The 16,813-nt window shown below is 51.8% G+C and overlaps 1 protein-coding gene across 1 annotated transcript in view; it reads left to right on the forward strand.

Moving 5' to 3' along the window:
* Nucleotides 1–16,813, forward strand: part of LOC142882484 (A disintegrin and metalloproteinase with thrombospondin motifs 20) — a 37,310-nt gene that overhangs the window by 9,896 nt on the left and 10,601 nt on the right. Inside the window, exons 3-9 of the mRNA XM_076017245.1 lie at nucleotides 441–545; nucleotides 9,975–10,120; nucleotides 10,588–10,769; nucleotides 11,161–11,297; nucleotides 11,901–12,018; nucleotides 14,464–14,559; nucleotides 16,631–16,797. Of these exons, the coding sequence (XP_075873360.1) occupies nucleotides 441–545; nucleotides 9,975–10,120; nucleotides 10,588–10,769; nucleotides 11,161–11,297; nucleotides 11,901–12,018; nucleotides 14,464–14,559; nucleotides 16,631–16,797 (951 nt within the window). The remainder of the gene's footprint in view (nucleotides 1–440; nucleotides 546–9,974; nucleotides 10,121–10,587; nucleotides 10,770–11,160; nucleotides 11,298–11,900; nucleotides 12,019–14,463; nucleotides 14,560–16,630; nucleotides 16,798–16,813) is intronic.

Here is a 16,813-nt window from a genome sequence, read left to right on the forward strand (position 1 = left end):
CCTCTCCCACACTCTGACTGCCTGTTTGCCTGCACACAAAGCACTCAGCCACAGACTGCGTGTTGTGACATAATTTATACCTTGTTGTTTCAGATTACGCTTCATTGTTGGCCCGCTCACGTTGTGTACGATGGTGCATTTGGTCATGTTTATGTTTTTACCTCCTGGCCCTGTCAGCGGGTCAGGAGGCTTAACCTGAGATTTCATGTGGATTCGAGTGAGCCGCCGTGTCCTCTCGTGCAGTCGCCAGGTTTGGGTGGAAAATCACAGTTAGCAAATGAACTAAAATCATGTACGGAAACTATATCATAATACTAAGTAAGTCAAACAGGAGGTAACAAAAAGGCAGGGAAAAAGAGTAAAGTTGACGTTGTCTCTTTCAGCTGGGTAAGAAAAGGTTGCAGAGGTTTGAAGCTCTTTTTCTGTTGCTCCCCTTCCAGATACTCTGCAAGAGGCTGTGGTGCACGAGCGCAGAGGGGGACCACAAAGGGTGTCGCACGCAACACATGCCGATGGCCGACGGGACGGACTGCGAACGTGGGAAGGTATGTGGGCGGGTCCACCGGCGAGTTCCTCCAGATTTAATTCCAGAAGAGGAGAGGAAGTTTTCTTTCAGGGTCAGGGTTCGATGCTAGATGCTAGATGCTAATGGACGGATGCTTGCTTCCAGGGTTTTAAGGCCTCCACACAACCAAGCCCAGGTTGTGGGACGGCTGCTGCTCTGGAAGCGTGCACTCGCTCTGAAAAGCCCGACCATCCTCAGCTGTGAGCTGCAGTGAAATCAGAGGCATCGGGTTAAAATCACAATCTTCTCTCTCCTCCCTCGCCGCCTCTCTTGTTAAACTTGTACATTAGCCACACACAAAAAAAACCCCAAACTCTCCCTGCCGCGTGGCTTTGAATCCTGATGTCCCCCCCCCCCGAAGCCGCCTCCCCTCTCACTCCGCTTCCTCTACCGAGAAAAAGGAATAATTTATCATCTATTACCCTGAAAGCGTGTCAATGCTGAAGCCCCCTCGTTAGAAAATCTGCGTTGGTACGAGGGGCCCCTGACCCCCCACCCCCCCACCCCCCGCCACCCTGCCCCCCATTAGCCCTCATGTTCTCCTCGCTCTGGGATGCTATGCTAATTAGGGCCGAGACAGCCGAGGGTACACGGGAAGAAGGAGCGGCAGGGGAGCGACAGGGGGAGAGAGAGAGAGCGCGAAAGAAAGGAGAGACAGAGGGGATTGGGGGGAGGGGAGGGGGGGGGGGGTGGAGAAGAGAAAGAAGCGGCAGGCGGGGGAGGAGGGGGGGTGGTCTTGTGAGGGAAAAAGGTGAAGACGCGGGCCCTTTGAAAGAGGATGCCGTTCACAGTTGAGTCACCTTGTTCTGAACCCGTGACCCCAAAACCTCTTTAAAAGGCGGGTGAGTGGGTCAGTGGTCAGGCCGTAACAGAGCCTGCCAGCACTCTCACAGAGCAGCTCACATCAGTGGTTCTGAAGTGTGGGAGGAAGAGGAGGAGGAGGAGGCTGAAGGGGCGGACGGGGAGGAGGAGGAGGAGGAGGAGGAGGAGGAGGAGGAGGAGGAGGTAGTGGTGGTGGTACTGAGCCTCCCACTCCCTCCCTCCCTCCCTTCTTCTGTCCCACTCTCCCTCACTGCTGTCAATCAAAACTCTGTGATCTGCACTCATGTCACACTCGAGTCCTCCTGCAGCTGCACTGTGTTACTGTTGTAGTTCCTTACTCCTTCTTTGAATCTTCTTGATGCTGATTGTGATTGTTTTATTTTTGTATCTGGGCTTCCTCTCCTTCGCTCGTAAGCCCAGTCGTCTCCTCGCCCCTTCCTGCGTCTGGAGGGAAGGAGAGAGGTTAACGCGCAATGGCTAACGTCTTAATCCAACTACAACAACTGGAGAGGGTGCGCGGCACGGCGGAGCGCCGTGGGACCGCCACTCCCACACCGCTCTCAGCACGCAGGTGGGAGAGGAGCGTCACGGTCGCACCGACGACTCTGACTTTTTAATGAGCGACGAACCCTTTCAAGCCAAACTCGAGCTGACTCGGCTGGATTATAGTACATGTGTGGTGTTTATTGGGTGACTGTAAACACTGATTTTAGCGCGGGAGGCCCCCTCGCTGCGGGTCAGGAGCTGCTTTAACAGGTGTGTTCTTCCTCAGCGGCGTCACACTTCCAGCCTCCTGTCTTCCTGCGCTAGCTCTTCCCGCTCCAAGCGCAGTTGTAGCTTAGCCCCTTCTTGTGTTGAGCCATTTAAACTAGCAGTCTGTTAGCAGCACCGTTTTCTTCTTCTTTTCCATGTCAATGTCAACGAGAGTAAAGTTGCAACTCAATGACTCAGTCGTGGAAGCTGATAGTTAGCATATGTTTACAAAAAGCTGCATAGTCGGCAAGCAAAGGGAACTTTTCATGCTATCGCTGCAGAAATAGTGGCTGCAAATAGTGGTAATAGTGGAATGTCTCAAATTTTCACGATAAGAATTTGATGATGAAGGAAGACGGAAATGAATAAAAAAGGGAAAACATGGAGAGAGATAAGGGGACTATTCATTTATTCATTTATTTATTTATTTATTTTGACTACAACCACTTTTTTCTGCTCCAATGAGGAGAAACAAATGAGATAGCGGCCTCCACCACATTCAAGTACTTTTTTTGTACAACCCAGTGCGGTTAAAACCCAACTCACGGAAATCCTGCAAATGTTTCATCCTTCGTCCTGGCAAACTCTTGGCTTTTGCTCTCAGCCAGAATGCTTGTTTTATTTATCTGTTTATGTTCAGTTGAAGAACTTTTTTCTTAGCTTCCTCGGCTGACATCACCTGTGTTTATAGCCTGGTTTCATCTTGATGGCGGGGGGAGAGGGTGGGGGGGGGGGGGAGAGGGTGAGGGGGGGGGGGGGGGTGAGTCCTGGGTTCTTGTTTGAAGTGAGACCAGTTGAAAGACGGCGGGCCGGTGCACCGTGTCGGCCGGCCTGCATCAGAGCTCTTTAATGTGCTGCTCTGGTGCAGTGTTTGTGTCCTCTCGGTGTTCCCCTTCACAAAGCCATCATTTGGCAAAAACAAAGCATAAAACCCAGCCGTCCATCCCTCTTCTCCTTTTTGCTGCCTTGCGTTGCCTTTCCAGCTGCTTCCACTCGGTTGCTTTGCAATTATCATTATTATTTTCTTTTCTCCTTTTTTTTTTTTTCATCTCCCCCCCCCCTCCTCGGCTCCTACAGAGGAGTCATGAGGTTGAGGTCTGCAGGGGGTTTTTACAGGGTCTGGGGTCGTGCTCCTGCCTCCGAGGTGTCTGCAGTGTCCTGGAGGTGTGAGTGTGTGTGTGTGTGTGTGTGTGTGTGTGTGTGTGTGTGTGTACCCGTGTGTGTCTGATCTGTGGGATTACAGCCGAGGGCCTCCGTGGGGGAAAAGGAGGGCACGTTGGGAGGGGGAGAGGAGGGAGATACAAACGGGCCGATATTGTCTTAGCAACCAGCCACCCCCCCCACCCCCCCTCGCTGCTTTGAAGAACTCCTCAACTCGGCCTATCATTACACCACAGCCTGCCGTGTCATCATTCTCACCAATTACATGGAGGGGGGAAAGAAACAAGGTCGTCTCTGCCGAGCACTGATGTCTCCTCCTGCCTCCTCCTGCCTCCTCCTTCCTCCTCCTGTCACCTCCTGCCTCCTCCTGCCTCCTCCTGCCTCCTCCTGTCTCCTCCTTCCTCCTCCTGCCTCCTCCTTCCTCCTCCTGTCACCTCCTGTCTCCTCCTGTCTCTTCTTCCTCCTCCTGTCACCTCCTGTCTCCTCCTGTCTCCTCCTTCCTCCTCCTGTCACCTCCTGTCTCCTCCTGTCTCCTCCTTCCTCCTCCTGTCTCCTCCTTCCTCCTCCTTCCTCCTCCTGCCTCCTCCTGCCTCCTCCTGTCACCTCCTTCCTCCTCCTGTCTCCTCCTTCCTCCTCCTTCCTCCTCCTGTCTCCTCCTTCCTCCTCCTACCTCCTCCTGACTCCTATTTATTATGTTCCATCAGAGGTTATGAAACCACAAAGCGACAGCACAGACTAATTGAGGTCAGCACCCCCCCCCTCCTCTCCCCCCTCCCAATAATAAAAATAAAGAAAAGAAACTGGGGGAGAGGCACGTACTCCGAGAGGGAGGACTGGAGGGGAAAAAAGGGAAAAGTTTGTTTGTATACAGCTGGGATGAAAGAGGGTGACGTGCCCCCCCCTCTTACACCCCCTCCCGTCCCTCCTCCTTTTTCCTCGACGGGCCCTCTCACGGGGCAACCCACCGAGTAATGCGGTCACATGACCCCTCGGCGGCACGTCTGTCATCCAGCCCAGTGGGCTGTGCAACTAACGAGGGCATCCCAGCACTTGTTGTCTATAAATACCATGCCCACTACCACCACTACCGTCCCCACCACCACCACTACCACCACCATCCCCACCTCCACCACCACTACCACTAACTAATAAAAGGAATCCCGAACAAGTGTGTGTGTGTGTGTGTGTGTGTGTGTGTGTGTGTGTGTGTGTGTGTGAGATTGCGTGTTTTCATTTGCATTTTGTAACATGCTCTCTGTGCAGCAGTCGCAATGCACAGAAAGAAACTCCTGGGTATCCAGAGTAACTCCTGGATCCCCAGTCAGCCGTATTTCACCAAGGCTGAAAGTCTGAAATTGTTCTCGGCTCCAACTGGAAGCTCCTCCTGGTGGTGGAGGTTTGGAAGTCTTGACGCGGGTTGCAGCGCAGCTCCACGATTTCCATACAGCAAATTGGTTTAGTCTCCCTGGGGACCGGAGCTGGTGCTGGTACTGTAGCCCATCCCAGCCTGTGTGTGTGTGTGTGTGTGTGTGTGTGTGTGTGTGTGTGTGTGTGTTAGGCAGTGCTTGCTGGAGTTGTGAGGGTGATATTCGTGTCACTCTCAGCTTATCTTTAACTGTGCTGCAGCAGTCTCACACTCACACGCCGCTGTCGCCCTGCTTCTGTGCACTTGCCCGCTTGCTGGTTTCCTGGTGGAAGTGATGATAATGATGTGCGATGTGTCGTGTCTGCTGCAAAGTGACTCGAGTTCAACCTCGGGCCAATACACAATTTATCATGCCACATTAGGTCTAAAATGTTTATCTATATTTATGTGTCTTTGACAAATAATGCAAGAGCCACACAATCAGACACCGAGTTGCTCCCCGTTCAAAGAGGAACGTGAGGTTCTGGACCAACTCGGTTGATTTCATTCAGTCTGTATCTGTTCTGAATCTGTTGGCTGTTGTTGTTCAAAGTTCAAAGTACATGTGTCTGTAGTAATAATGTTAATGTTAACGTGAGAGTTTGCTGTCCGAGTTGTGCTGGAGACGTGCTGCAGATCAAAGGCTTGGACTGCATCCTCTGTACTGTAGTCGTGGAGTTGTAGAGTTGAGATGAGCTGGGCTGCAGGTGTGTGACAGCAGACAGCGAGTGTCTCTGATATACCAGCAGGACGCACGCTCACTGGCCACTTTATTAGGCGCAGCGTTGTGCTGATCACGGCCAATCAGGCGACAGCGTCTCACTCACGGCCCTGAAGTGAAGACAACTTGCTGAAGTTCAAAGTGAGCACTGACGTGGGGGGAGGGGGGGGGGGGGGGGTTGGCGGGGGGCAGGAGGGGTCAAAAGCCAAGACGGGGCGATAGTGGTCGGGTAAGAACGTCAACAGGAAGCGGCGGTCACGGCCGAGCTCTGCTGAGTGAAGTGCCGTCTCTGGGCAGCTGCCCCCCCCCCCCGAGCCGCCGCTGTCCCTGCTCCGCTGTCCCTGCTCGGCTGTCCCTGCTCCGCTGTCCCTGCTCCGCTGAGTCCAGCAGCCACTTTCTGAGGGAGCTTCCCGAGCCGCCGCTGGGAGAAAGACATGAAAGGTGAAGCCTCTCTGGAAACGGCCGTGTCAAAATGAAAGGGCTTCCTGAATCTTGGCCTCCCACCCTCACCCTCACCTCCCCGCAGCCCCCCCCCCCCCCCCCACAGCCCCCCCCCCCCCCCCCCCCCCCCCTCCTGCCTTCTCATTCCTGCCGTGATGTATGGCTCGGCCTTCAGAAATGACGGTTTCCTGCCAATTACAGGGCGCTTCACCTCCAAGGCAGGCAGCAGAGGAGCAGATGCTGCGACTCCCACGTGCGCTTCAGACGGTGGGGCGTCGCCGTGCGTCGCAGTGTGACCCGCTTGGTACCGCTTGCCGCCCCGCCGACTGTCGTGGCGTGCGTCTTGGCCAGATTCCTGATTGGAAACACATTCCGCAGCAGCTGGATGAGGTTTTGGCAGGGTGTTTTTTTCCTCTTTTCTCACGAGACCTTCAGAAGTCAGTGTTGCCCTGTTGCTGGTTGCTGGGGGGGTGGGGGGGTCGCCAGGGGGCGGGGGGGTAGGGGGTGAGGGGTGTCAATCTCAGACGGAGTGAGGTTTCACCCGGAGTGACTTTCACCTCCGCCTTGTTTTGCGGCGTGGCCCTTTAAGAGGGAGCGGGCGGCTAATTGGAATGGAGCGTTGCCTCCAGATGCCCGCAGACTGCGAGCAGCGGCTCTCACACTTGACACACACACACACACACACACACACACACACACACACACACTCACACACACACACTCACGTTTGCTCGCACTCACACAGATGTTTTTTTTCTCTCTCTCTCTCTCTCTCACCTCACTGCGCTACCCCCCCACACCCCCGCCTTCCATTCCTCCCTCCCCTTCCTTCTCACCCACATCACCTTTTCAAGCAAACAAAGCGGTTGTAAACACAGGGTGCCAGCGAGGCGGGGGGGTGGAATGCCTCCAGCACAGTCCCTGCAGCACAGTCCCTGCTGCTGCTCCTCCTGCCTGACAGACACTCGAGCTGGTGTTTGACAGTTCGCTGGGTCCTGCTTAGTTCGCACGGTGGTGGTCCCCTCGTGAGGGGACAACAAGTGTGTGTGTGTGTGTGTGTGTGTGTGTGTGTGTGTGTGCCGGGAGAGGAAGGATGCACAGTGAAAAGGAATGTCACTGTGGCCGACCGCCTGTTTGGCCTCCGGAACCCTTTTCTTGTTGTTGTTGTTGTTGTTGTTGTTGTTGTTGTTGTTGTTGTTGTTGTTGTTGTTGTTTTCATCATATCCCCCTCAGCGTCTTTCATGTGAATTCTTTTTTTGTTCGCCAAATCTATCAAATCTATGATTGAACCAAGTCCATTCCTGCAAGCAGGTCGCCCCCTCCTCCTCCACCCCCCCCCCAGACCCCCTCAGCCCCCCCTCCAGCCCTCCCCCAGCCCCCCCAGCCCCTCCACCCTCGCTTAGAAAATGTGTGTTTGCAGCGAGTGCAGTCGTGGCCCCTGCAGCTGCTAACAGCTGTCTGTCACTGCACACACACTTTACACTCCATCATTAGGCCCCGCAAAACACACACACACACACACACACACATGGTTGGTGGTAGTGGCAGGCGGTGGAACCCCCGCCACAGAGTTCTCTCTGCATGTTTTGCAGGTGCCACTGCTGACGTGCACCTTTGCAGGTGTGCACTCGACGTGTTGGACTCGTTAAAGTAGCAGAACCTGCGCTGTTCGCTGGCATCATCCTTTAAAGAGTGGATCTCAGCCTCAGTGCCTCCAGTGGTGGGTTTGCACAAAGATACGTCTCAGGGTTTTTTTTTTAACATATTCATTAACCTTTTAAAAGTTGCCTAGGCTTCCTTTTTCAAAAAATGTTCAACTCCACTTGCAAATAATAAAAACTGCTGATGCAGCAACACTGGAATCCAGCAGTTGTTGCTCGGTCGAGTGGGTTTCAAGCCTCACGTGCATCATGGGAGATGAAGTTCACACTCAAGGTCACACTTTCAAGCAACATAAGCTTTCATTTTAAGTCAACCCAACGTCTTTTAAGTTCCTTCTGGGCCCCATAAAGAGACACGGCGGGTCGTGTTCAGTCCGCTGGCCCTCCGGCTCCAACTGGAGCGTTTTGCAGACAGACGCATCAAGCTGGACAATCTCATGCACAACACTCAACCCCCCCCCCCCCTCCCCCTTTTCTGTCCAGCGGTACCTGAGCAGAGACGCAGCTGAACGAGGGGAAACAAGTTCCTGATGCGAAGGGGCCGGTAATGAACTTTGTTCCCCTTGTTATCACCACTCTAAAGTTTCCTTATCGTGGTGCCACTGCTCCGCGGGCCTGTGTGCCCGGGCGGCGGGCGGCAGTTCGCCCAGACAGACGCCGTCTTGTCCCGCATTCCTGCAGCGAACAGGACCCTCCGATATCTCGGCGGCGGCCGAGGGGATTTGGTTACACACAAAAGGAAGTGGCCCCACTGTGCTTTTCTTATGAAAGCGGCGTTAGCGGGGCTTAGTTTGGAGGGTGCACATAGCTCGGTTCTGCAAACCAATGGCTCGGTGCCGTCGTGCATTTAGAATGAGTTCAGTGCGGTGGATGGGGGCTCAGATAAAACACGTGTCCACACAAATGTGAAGTCTAAAAGTAATAAAAATGACGAAATTACGATGAAGAAAAAAAACAAATGACGCTTGCTTATGGCTGAAATAGAAAATGAAATGAAGTCAGATTTTGACAGAATCCTTTCAAGACACATTGAACAGTGTGATGCTGTGAAACCAGAGCTGGGACCCTGGTCAGATTGATTACCGTTCTGCTTTCTCCGGAGACGTGCACACCGGCATCAAGACGAAAAGTTCCCATTTCAGCGGGATTTTCAAACCTTGTCTTTTTATCATAGGACCCCTCTTGTGTTTTTGCTGCCTGCGTTCATGTTGGCCCCTCCCACTCTCACTTCTCTTTGGACAGCTGGAGGAGTTGGGTCTCTTCCACCAGAGTAAACAATCCAATTGAATTAGGATTTTTTTTTTTTCCCCTCCCCTTTTCAAACAACCAGAGATCTGAAGGGACGGCGCTCCCAGCTGAGCCGCACGCTAATTCTGCCCTTTGCACGGCAAATGTCAGTGCCGTTTGTAACATGGTCTGTGTTACAATTGGCCATTTGTTTACTTTAGATTACCAGTCGTCCTCATTAAATCATAACTCTGTGACTCTGTATGTTGGTTTAATGTATACAGGAGCCCGTAACCACGAGTTCTGCTTTGTTAGCGTGAGCTGTTACAATAGATACACAACTCAAGGACAACAGTCACACCTGTTTTCATATCACACTTCAGTCAACCTGTGGCCGTGGGAACAGTGATGGGCCTCTTCTCCTCAGAGATAACTGGCCAATGAGACCCGGGTGGGCCAAGTCCAACCTGTGTTCGGGGGGGCAGTCTCAGCCCAAGAAGATAACACCTGAACATCGGGGCTCACTCTGATGGAGATCCTGCGTGAGCTCTGTCACACACGGGAACGTTGCCGTGGCGACCACACGCTGACAGATGGAAACGATGTAATGCGTATGCCACACCGAAACGTGGCGCTGTTAACAGACGCGGACACAGCCACCGAACCCACGATTTAGAAAGAGGGCGTTTCCGCTGCACACTGAACGCACAGAAAACAAAAATGGCGAGTAGCGGGGGGGAAAAAAGTGAGTGTGTGGTTTTGTGAGGTTGTGTAGTAATATTGCCAACACATCTTGAGATACAAAGACAACTCCGCTGGCCGCTATCGTCGTTGTTTGTGCCGCTGCATGCTGTGGGTTTTTTTTCCCCGGTCACATGACAGCGACGGTGCGATGACGTCATCGCTTTACAAGGCCGTTTTCACCGTCCAGACGGCAACGATGTGGGAAAAAAAATAAAGAAATAAAATAATAATAATAATACAGTTTCGGGGGACCCAAAACGCCGTTGCCGTGTGGACGAAACGCCGTAACGGTGAAATACTTTACCGTTTCCCCAAGAAGAAAAAACCTTCCCGTGTGGACAGGACCTCAGTCCAGCGCTGCTTTACTTTACCTGTGACCTAAATGCTGCATCTGTAAAGTGAAGATGCCTCCGGTTCGTTCTAAAGAACCGGGCCTCACAGTCACTGTATGTGCTTGTGTCTGTTTACACGCAGTACTGCAGACACGGGATCTGTGTGAGCAAGCCGCTGGACCTGCAGCCGGTCCATGGAGAGTGGGGCCCCTGGGGGCCATACAGCGAGTGCTCCCGGTCCTGTGGCGGAGGAACCCGGAGCAACAGCAGGGACTGCAACAAGCCTGAGTAAGAGAGCATGCAGACCGGGCCCTCAGATTACAGAGCTTTTTTAAATCTCTTTTTTTTTTTTTTTTCGAAGAAAAAGGGTTGTGATCTTAATTTGTGAATTTTACCCATAGGGATGAATAAAGTATCTATCTATCTATCTATCTATCTATCTATCTATCTATCCAGCCTAGTAGAACCAAGTTGAGGCAAAGATATTCAGATAATTCTTCACTACTGAAAAAGTCGCTGTGCCATAGATTGTTTTACAAAGCTCTTTTCAAACCCAACACTTCACTTTAGTGGCCAACTGGGGTTGAGCCTTAACATGTGATCCAATCAGAGAAAAGAAAAGAAAAATAGTGTCAGAATAGAATAGAATAGAATAGAAAAAGATATTTATGGTAAACCTTTCTCTCTAAGTGCAAACAGAGAAGCCAACAGATTCCTAAGCTTTCAAGTGAGACCATGTGACCTCTCCCCTCCAGGCCCAGCAACGGCGGCAGGTTCTGCGTGGGTCGCAGGATGAAGTTCCGCTCGTGCAACACGGAGCCGTGTCCGCAGGGGCGCAAGGACTTCCGCGAAGAGCAGTGCTCACACTTTGACGGCAAGCACTTCAACATCAACGGTCTACCTCCCGCCGTCCGCTGGGTCCCCAAGTACAGCGGCAGTGAGTACAGTTGCAGCTTCACTGAACCCCTTCGAGCAGTGGGGGGGGCAATCAATATTGTTGTTGTTGCCCCGTCTTGGCCTTTAGTTGATAGAAGAAAAAGACTTTTTCAGCTCGTTATCTGTGTTTTAGAATGGAGAATATCACATAAGAGAACAGAATGTCTTTAGTTGTCCCACATTGGGAACATTTGCAAAGATACAGCAGCACATACAGTGCCAAGAGGAGAAAAGACACGTATATGAATGAAAAGGTGTTGCATTACTGCTGTGGCTTTTCTCCCAGGCAGTCTAACCAACAGTCTAACCACACGTGTGTCGTGCCTCTTGTTTTATTACATTGTCTTATTTCTTCTTCCCCGTCCGCCTGTCTTGTCTCTCCCCCCCCGCAGTTCTGATGAAGGATCGCTGTAAACTCTTCTGCCGGGTGGCCGGCACGACGGCCTACTACCAGCTGAAGGACCGCGTCATCGACGGCACGCCGTGCGGACCCGACACCTTTGACATCTGCGTCCAAGGCCTCTGCAGGGTCGGTGGACAAGGATGCACAACACGCGTGTTCAATTTTCTTTACTTGCTCTTAAAACACGATTTGCATTATTAGTAGTATCCAAAAAAACAACATGTCTGACGGTGTGAATAATGCAGGAGTCATGATGAAGATGAAGCTGATGCTTCCACATGTTAGATGTCAATCTAAGGACAGGACTAACAACCAGCTCGGGGTTACATATGTATTAATGACCTTTGTGACATCACAAGGGTCTGATGTCTGGAATCCTGGGTTTCACCACAAACTTCCTGAAAAGTGTTAGAAAAAGCAAAAGCAGTAAAGAATAGACTTCTGTCTGGGAAGAACATTTAAAGATTTGAAATCAGAGTTTTAGATGAACAAAGAATGTTTCAAAAGCAGCCATATATTTTCAGTATTAAGATTATTTCAAGTATTAAGAAAAAAACAAAACCTCTTTTACATCCAAGTGTTAAAACTTCACAGTAGTCCCACTAACTTTATTTAGCTTTGACAAGCGTGAAGCTGAGTCCACAGATAAAAACCATACATCATCTTTAAATCAAAAGAGGCCTGAAGCAACCAGTCATTAGTAATCACACATGGGTTGTGCCTCCTCAGCAAGCGGGCTGCGACCACGTCCTCAACTCCAAGGCCAGGAACGACAAGTGCGGCGTGTGTGGCGGCGACAACTCCTCCTGCAAAACGCTGGCAGGGACCTTCAACGACGCCCAGTACGGTGAGTCAGACTGCTCAAACAGCCCGGCAGTAGTAAATAACACCATCCTAGAGAGACAGCAGCAACGCTGTGGCGGGTTTTCCTTTTTGTTATTATTATTATTATCAATTCATTCCTTTTAGCCGCTGATGTCACGTCTGGTTCTGTTTAAAGACGTAAACCTGAGCCGGCCCAACGAGAGATGGAGCTCTGTTCTCTTTCAAAAGCTCCTCTGACTGAACAATGGCCAGATCACTTTGTCACAGATGATCCCCCCCCACCACCCCTCCCTACCCACACAAGCTCAGAGCCAATGGCTGATTGTGTCCAACTCCTCTTCTCCGGACCCAGCCTACAAACACAGCACAAGCATTAGCGATAAAAAGCAGTGGGCGTGGCCTCCGTCGTGTACATGTGGCATTAGACTGGCACTGGGCTGTGTCGTCTCCGTCCCACTGTATTCCTCCTGGCTGAGACCCCCCCACCCCCCAAGTGTTTCGCCATCTTTTCGCTCTCCTCCTCCTTGTTGGACTTCTTTTTTTTCCCTCTTCTTCATTTTTTCCCTCTGCCAGTCTCCGTCTTTGCCCACCAGATTCCACTTCTTCATCTGACAGTTTCCTGTGCCTCTCTGCTCCCCCCCCCACCCTCCTCCCCCGGTCGGTGGCGTTAGCATAGCTTCAGCAGCTTATTTTGTGTTGAAGTGTTTTGTGTCGCACTAACTGTTAATGACCGTCGCCATCTTTACCTTCACCCACTGCAGATCCACAGTAGACATGCGATATCAAGCATTTGAAAAATAAATGATTAATATCAGTGGGATTTTTTTACTCAATGAAACACGATTGATTGTTGATTGTTCTCAGGAATCAGTGTGTTAGTAACATTAAATACACTTGAATACACTCGAAGAGAGTTTCCGTGGATATGCTCTACTTAGCTTGAATGCTACAGTTATCTTCATTTTTAGACACATAATTAATTTAGTGTACAGAAAGATTTTGGGTTTGAATCCATTCGGCGACGTAGTTGATGTTAGCCAATCACAGCCGTGTTATAATCAGTCATTGAGGCGATAGTCATGCTGTTGCTCAACCGTCTGCTTAGAAGGCATTGCTTTCACAGCCAGAGCGCCCCACGCTGCCCCCTGATTGGTTGTGTGTTTATCCAGGAAGTTTTGGCACAGATGATTTCTCCGCTCTGAATCGTGAATTTCTGCTGTTGCGCCAGACTTTCATTGTTGACTTTAAATTAGATTTGCAGGAGATTTATGATAAGTCATCATCCACGTCAAAATGCAATCATGCACAGCTTGCAATTTTATGTCTGCATGTGAAGTTACGACAGAATGTGTATGTAGAAATCCAGCAGAAAAAATGTTTTGGGTTAGATTAATTCACATCAGGCGTAATAAATAACCAAGAGCTTTTGTTGTAAGGCTTGTTGTGAAAGTGTGCAGTTCCCCTCTGCAGCCTCCTGTTGCATCACTTTGTCTTGTTTGCGGCAGAGAGAAACATGCCTGAGGTAAACCTTTGAGTTTCCTCACGCCAGTTGTGTTTTCTTCCCCTGAGGGTGTGTGTAAACTGTTGGGTCACTTTGTGGTGATGGACGACTGTGTGTGTGTGTGTGTGTGTGTGTGTGTGTGTGTGTGTGTGTGTGTGTGTGTGTGTGGTCAGCGCTCAGTCTCAAAGTTCTCCCGCGGCCTCTTAAAGACTTTTTGTGTCCTGCTACGTTTAGGAGCGTGTGTGTGTTTGTGTGTGTGTGTGTTTGTGTGTGTGTGTGTTTGTGTGCATCCTTTCATGACCAGCGGGAGGATGATGTGTAAACCATGTGCTGCCCCCGAGTGGCCCGAGGTGTCAGCGGAAGCATGAGATCGCGGCAGCTCACACACCTTCCGTCTCATTCCACTGAGTCTGCTGTTAGCATCCAGGATGACTTCATGTATGTTTGAAATGAATCAGCGTTGTGCTTTCATTCATAATAACCGGCACCCGTGTTGACGAGCAGGTCCGACTCACTGCAACCTCACTTCAGATTCTCCCTTCGCTTCCACTCGCTAGCGTGGCGCCTTCATCATTTCCTCCGTCCCTCCTTGACTTTCACCTCTCATTTTCCCTCAATTCCATCTCTGTGTATCATGTGACACCAGTCGCCAGTGTGGTAATTGCGGGGCCAAACGCAGGTCCGGGGAATAATTACATATCATTTCATGGCCGGGCCCGACGAGGCCGACTCGAGGCTTCCTGCAGGTTATTTGATCTGCGACTGGAACTCGGCCTGCGTTTTTTTGTATTTATTCCAAGTTTGACTGCTGAGAATCTCCAAGTGGCGACGCGGCCAGCACGGTGAAACTATTAGCGGCGTCAAGGTGGGAACTCTCAGCGGCCGTCATCGCGCAGTGGCTCGCCGCCTTCCTCCGTCTCACTTTCTCATGCCGTCTGCTCCGTCTCCCCCGACCTCCTGCTCCAGGTTACAACACTGTGGTGCGGATCCCGGCCGGAGCCACCAACATCGACATCAAGCAGGTCAGCTACTCGGGGAAGCCAGAAGACGACAACTACCTCGGTGAGTGCGTGTGCGTCGGCCCGGATCGGCTCCGAGCTGAGAAGTATTTATTGCAGCCCTGTGAGTTCTCATCTCGCAGGTCAATGCCATTATCCCCTAACATGACCGTAAAGCACCCAGACTGGGAGGGTCGGGGGGGGGGGCTTTTAGTGGGGGAGGCGAGGGGGTTTGTGGGGGGGCTCGGGCCAAGTCGCGGTCAAAGTGTTTCCATAAGGGAGAGAGGAAGCCGCCGTGGAGGGGCGTCGCTGCATCTGGTCGCAGCGGAGAAGGAGGCTCAGGGCTTTTTACTTCTTTTCTTTGGGGGGGTGGAAGGGGAGTTTTAGTTTTTAGTTTTTTTTTTTCTTTTCTTTTTTTTTTTTTTTTTGCGCAAAAGCAAATGGAGTGTCAACCCCTGAGAAAGATAAATGAGGCAGCAATAGGTGCTAATTAGAGGCATGTGGAGCCCAGGCCGCATGAAAGTGGATATCAGGGCTCTGGGGTCAGATGTACCCACGGGTGTGTGTGTGTGTGTGTGTGTGTGTGTGTGTGTGTGTGTGTGTGTGTGTGTGTGTGTGTGTGAGAGAGTTTCTGCTGAAGTTATGAGGGTGGCTTCTTTTTTTTTCTCACACGCTCAGATTCCAGATGTTTTAAGTGGATTTGACAGAAAAACACATCTGGCAGGGCGTCGCAGCGGCCGTGGTGGTCGTGGCGGTGAGAAAGATTCCCAGGAACAGTCAGTCAGTGGGTCACTGGTGTCTGCTGGTGGCCTGGGTGATGACTCAAAGTGAGTCCGGCGAGGACTCACTTTTCTCAACATGTCTGAGACCGCCGGATCATCTGCAAACTCACTCTGCGTCTGTCCGGTACCAGCGAGGAGGGTGCCACTGCCAAGCGTGAGGGGCGTGAAGGGCTTTGATGGAAACCAGTGAGCACCAAGAAACTCAGGCCAACCAAAGTCGATGGTTGACGTCACATCCCCAGTCGTGGTACAAGAGGATTGTTGCAGCTGGGTCGGCACACTAGGACTCCTCGCTGCAAGATGCAACCGTGTGATTGGTGCGTGACGGCGACAGCGGGGAACATTTCTGTATTCAAATGTGGAAAACGTAAAGAAAGAAAGAAAAGATGAAGACATCAGGTTGCAGCGTGGCGATCCCTGCAGTCCCTTCCCAACATTTGGAAGCTGTCCAGGCTCCTCTCGGAGCAGCGCCTGCCAACTGTAAGACAGCAACCGCTGTGGACGGAACTTTATTCAAATCCCTCAGAAGAAGATTCCAGTGTTTCCTTCTGGTCCAAAAGGCAGCTTGGTCCCGTTCGTGTTGGGTTCGGGCCGCTCAGTGCTTCCGAAGTCACGGGCCGACTTTCTCTTTCCGTCCGGGTCTGTGGAGGAGACTCGCTTTGCATCCATCACGCCGCGAGCAAATTGCACGTTTGCCTGTTTGGTGGCGCCTGCGTTGGTTTTTTTTTTCTCTTTTCCCGAAGCGTCGCTGGGTTTTTCCGTCCCTGCGCAGCGTCACCGCTGACAAGCGGAATCTGCAGATGATTGTGGAAACGTCCCCAGACCCCGCAGTTCCCGTTCCCGAGCCCCGAGACCCGCTGGCGTCCGACGCGGCGCCGACTCAAACGTAAACAAAGCGGTGGCCGGAGACTCGATGGCACACATTGTTTCGACATGCGGGGCTCAGATTGTAATTAACCGCATTAACTGTCAGCGGTTGCAGGGGGGGGGGGCGGTCTTTGCTTTGCCCAGCTGCCAAATGTCAGTGTTTACCCCCCCCACCCCCACCCCCACCCCCCTCCACTGTGTTATTTCTATGTGTGTGCACTTGTTTGGGTTTCACTGTCATTAGGATGAGTCACTGAAAGAATCCCGGCGCAAAGACCCACAGTTTGGTGCCACGAGGCTTCCACGGTGCAGCGGCGGCTCTGCGGAACAATGACTTGGCATCTCCAAACACTGTTTACTCAAACTCCGAGTCGCAGATGATGGACGCCGGGTCCTGTAAACATTCCCAGGACCGCGGCGTCCCTTCCTTCTGCTGGGCCAACGCCGGGCCCCCTTGCTGACGTCTGTTTGTTCTTCTGGCCGCAGCACTATCTGACAGCCAGTCCAACTCCCTCCTCAATGGGAACTTTGTGGTGGCCATGTTCAAAAGGGAAATCAACTTCAAGGGAACCGTCATCGAGTACAGCGGCTCCGACACCAAGGTGGAGCGCATCAACTGCACGGAGCGCATCGAGGAGGAGCTCATCCTGCAGGTGACGGAGGGGTGGA

This window comes from Nelusetta ayraudi, unplaced genomic scaffold, assembly GCF_046127955.1.
Source record: "Nelusetta ayraudi isolate G7.1 ecotype Tasmania unplaced genomic scaffold, CSIRO-AGI_Nayr_v1 ptg000292l, whole genome shotgun sequence".
NCBI lineage: Eukaryota > Metazoa > Chordata > Actinopteri > Tetraodontiformes > Monacanthidae > Nelusetta > Nelusetta ayraudi.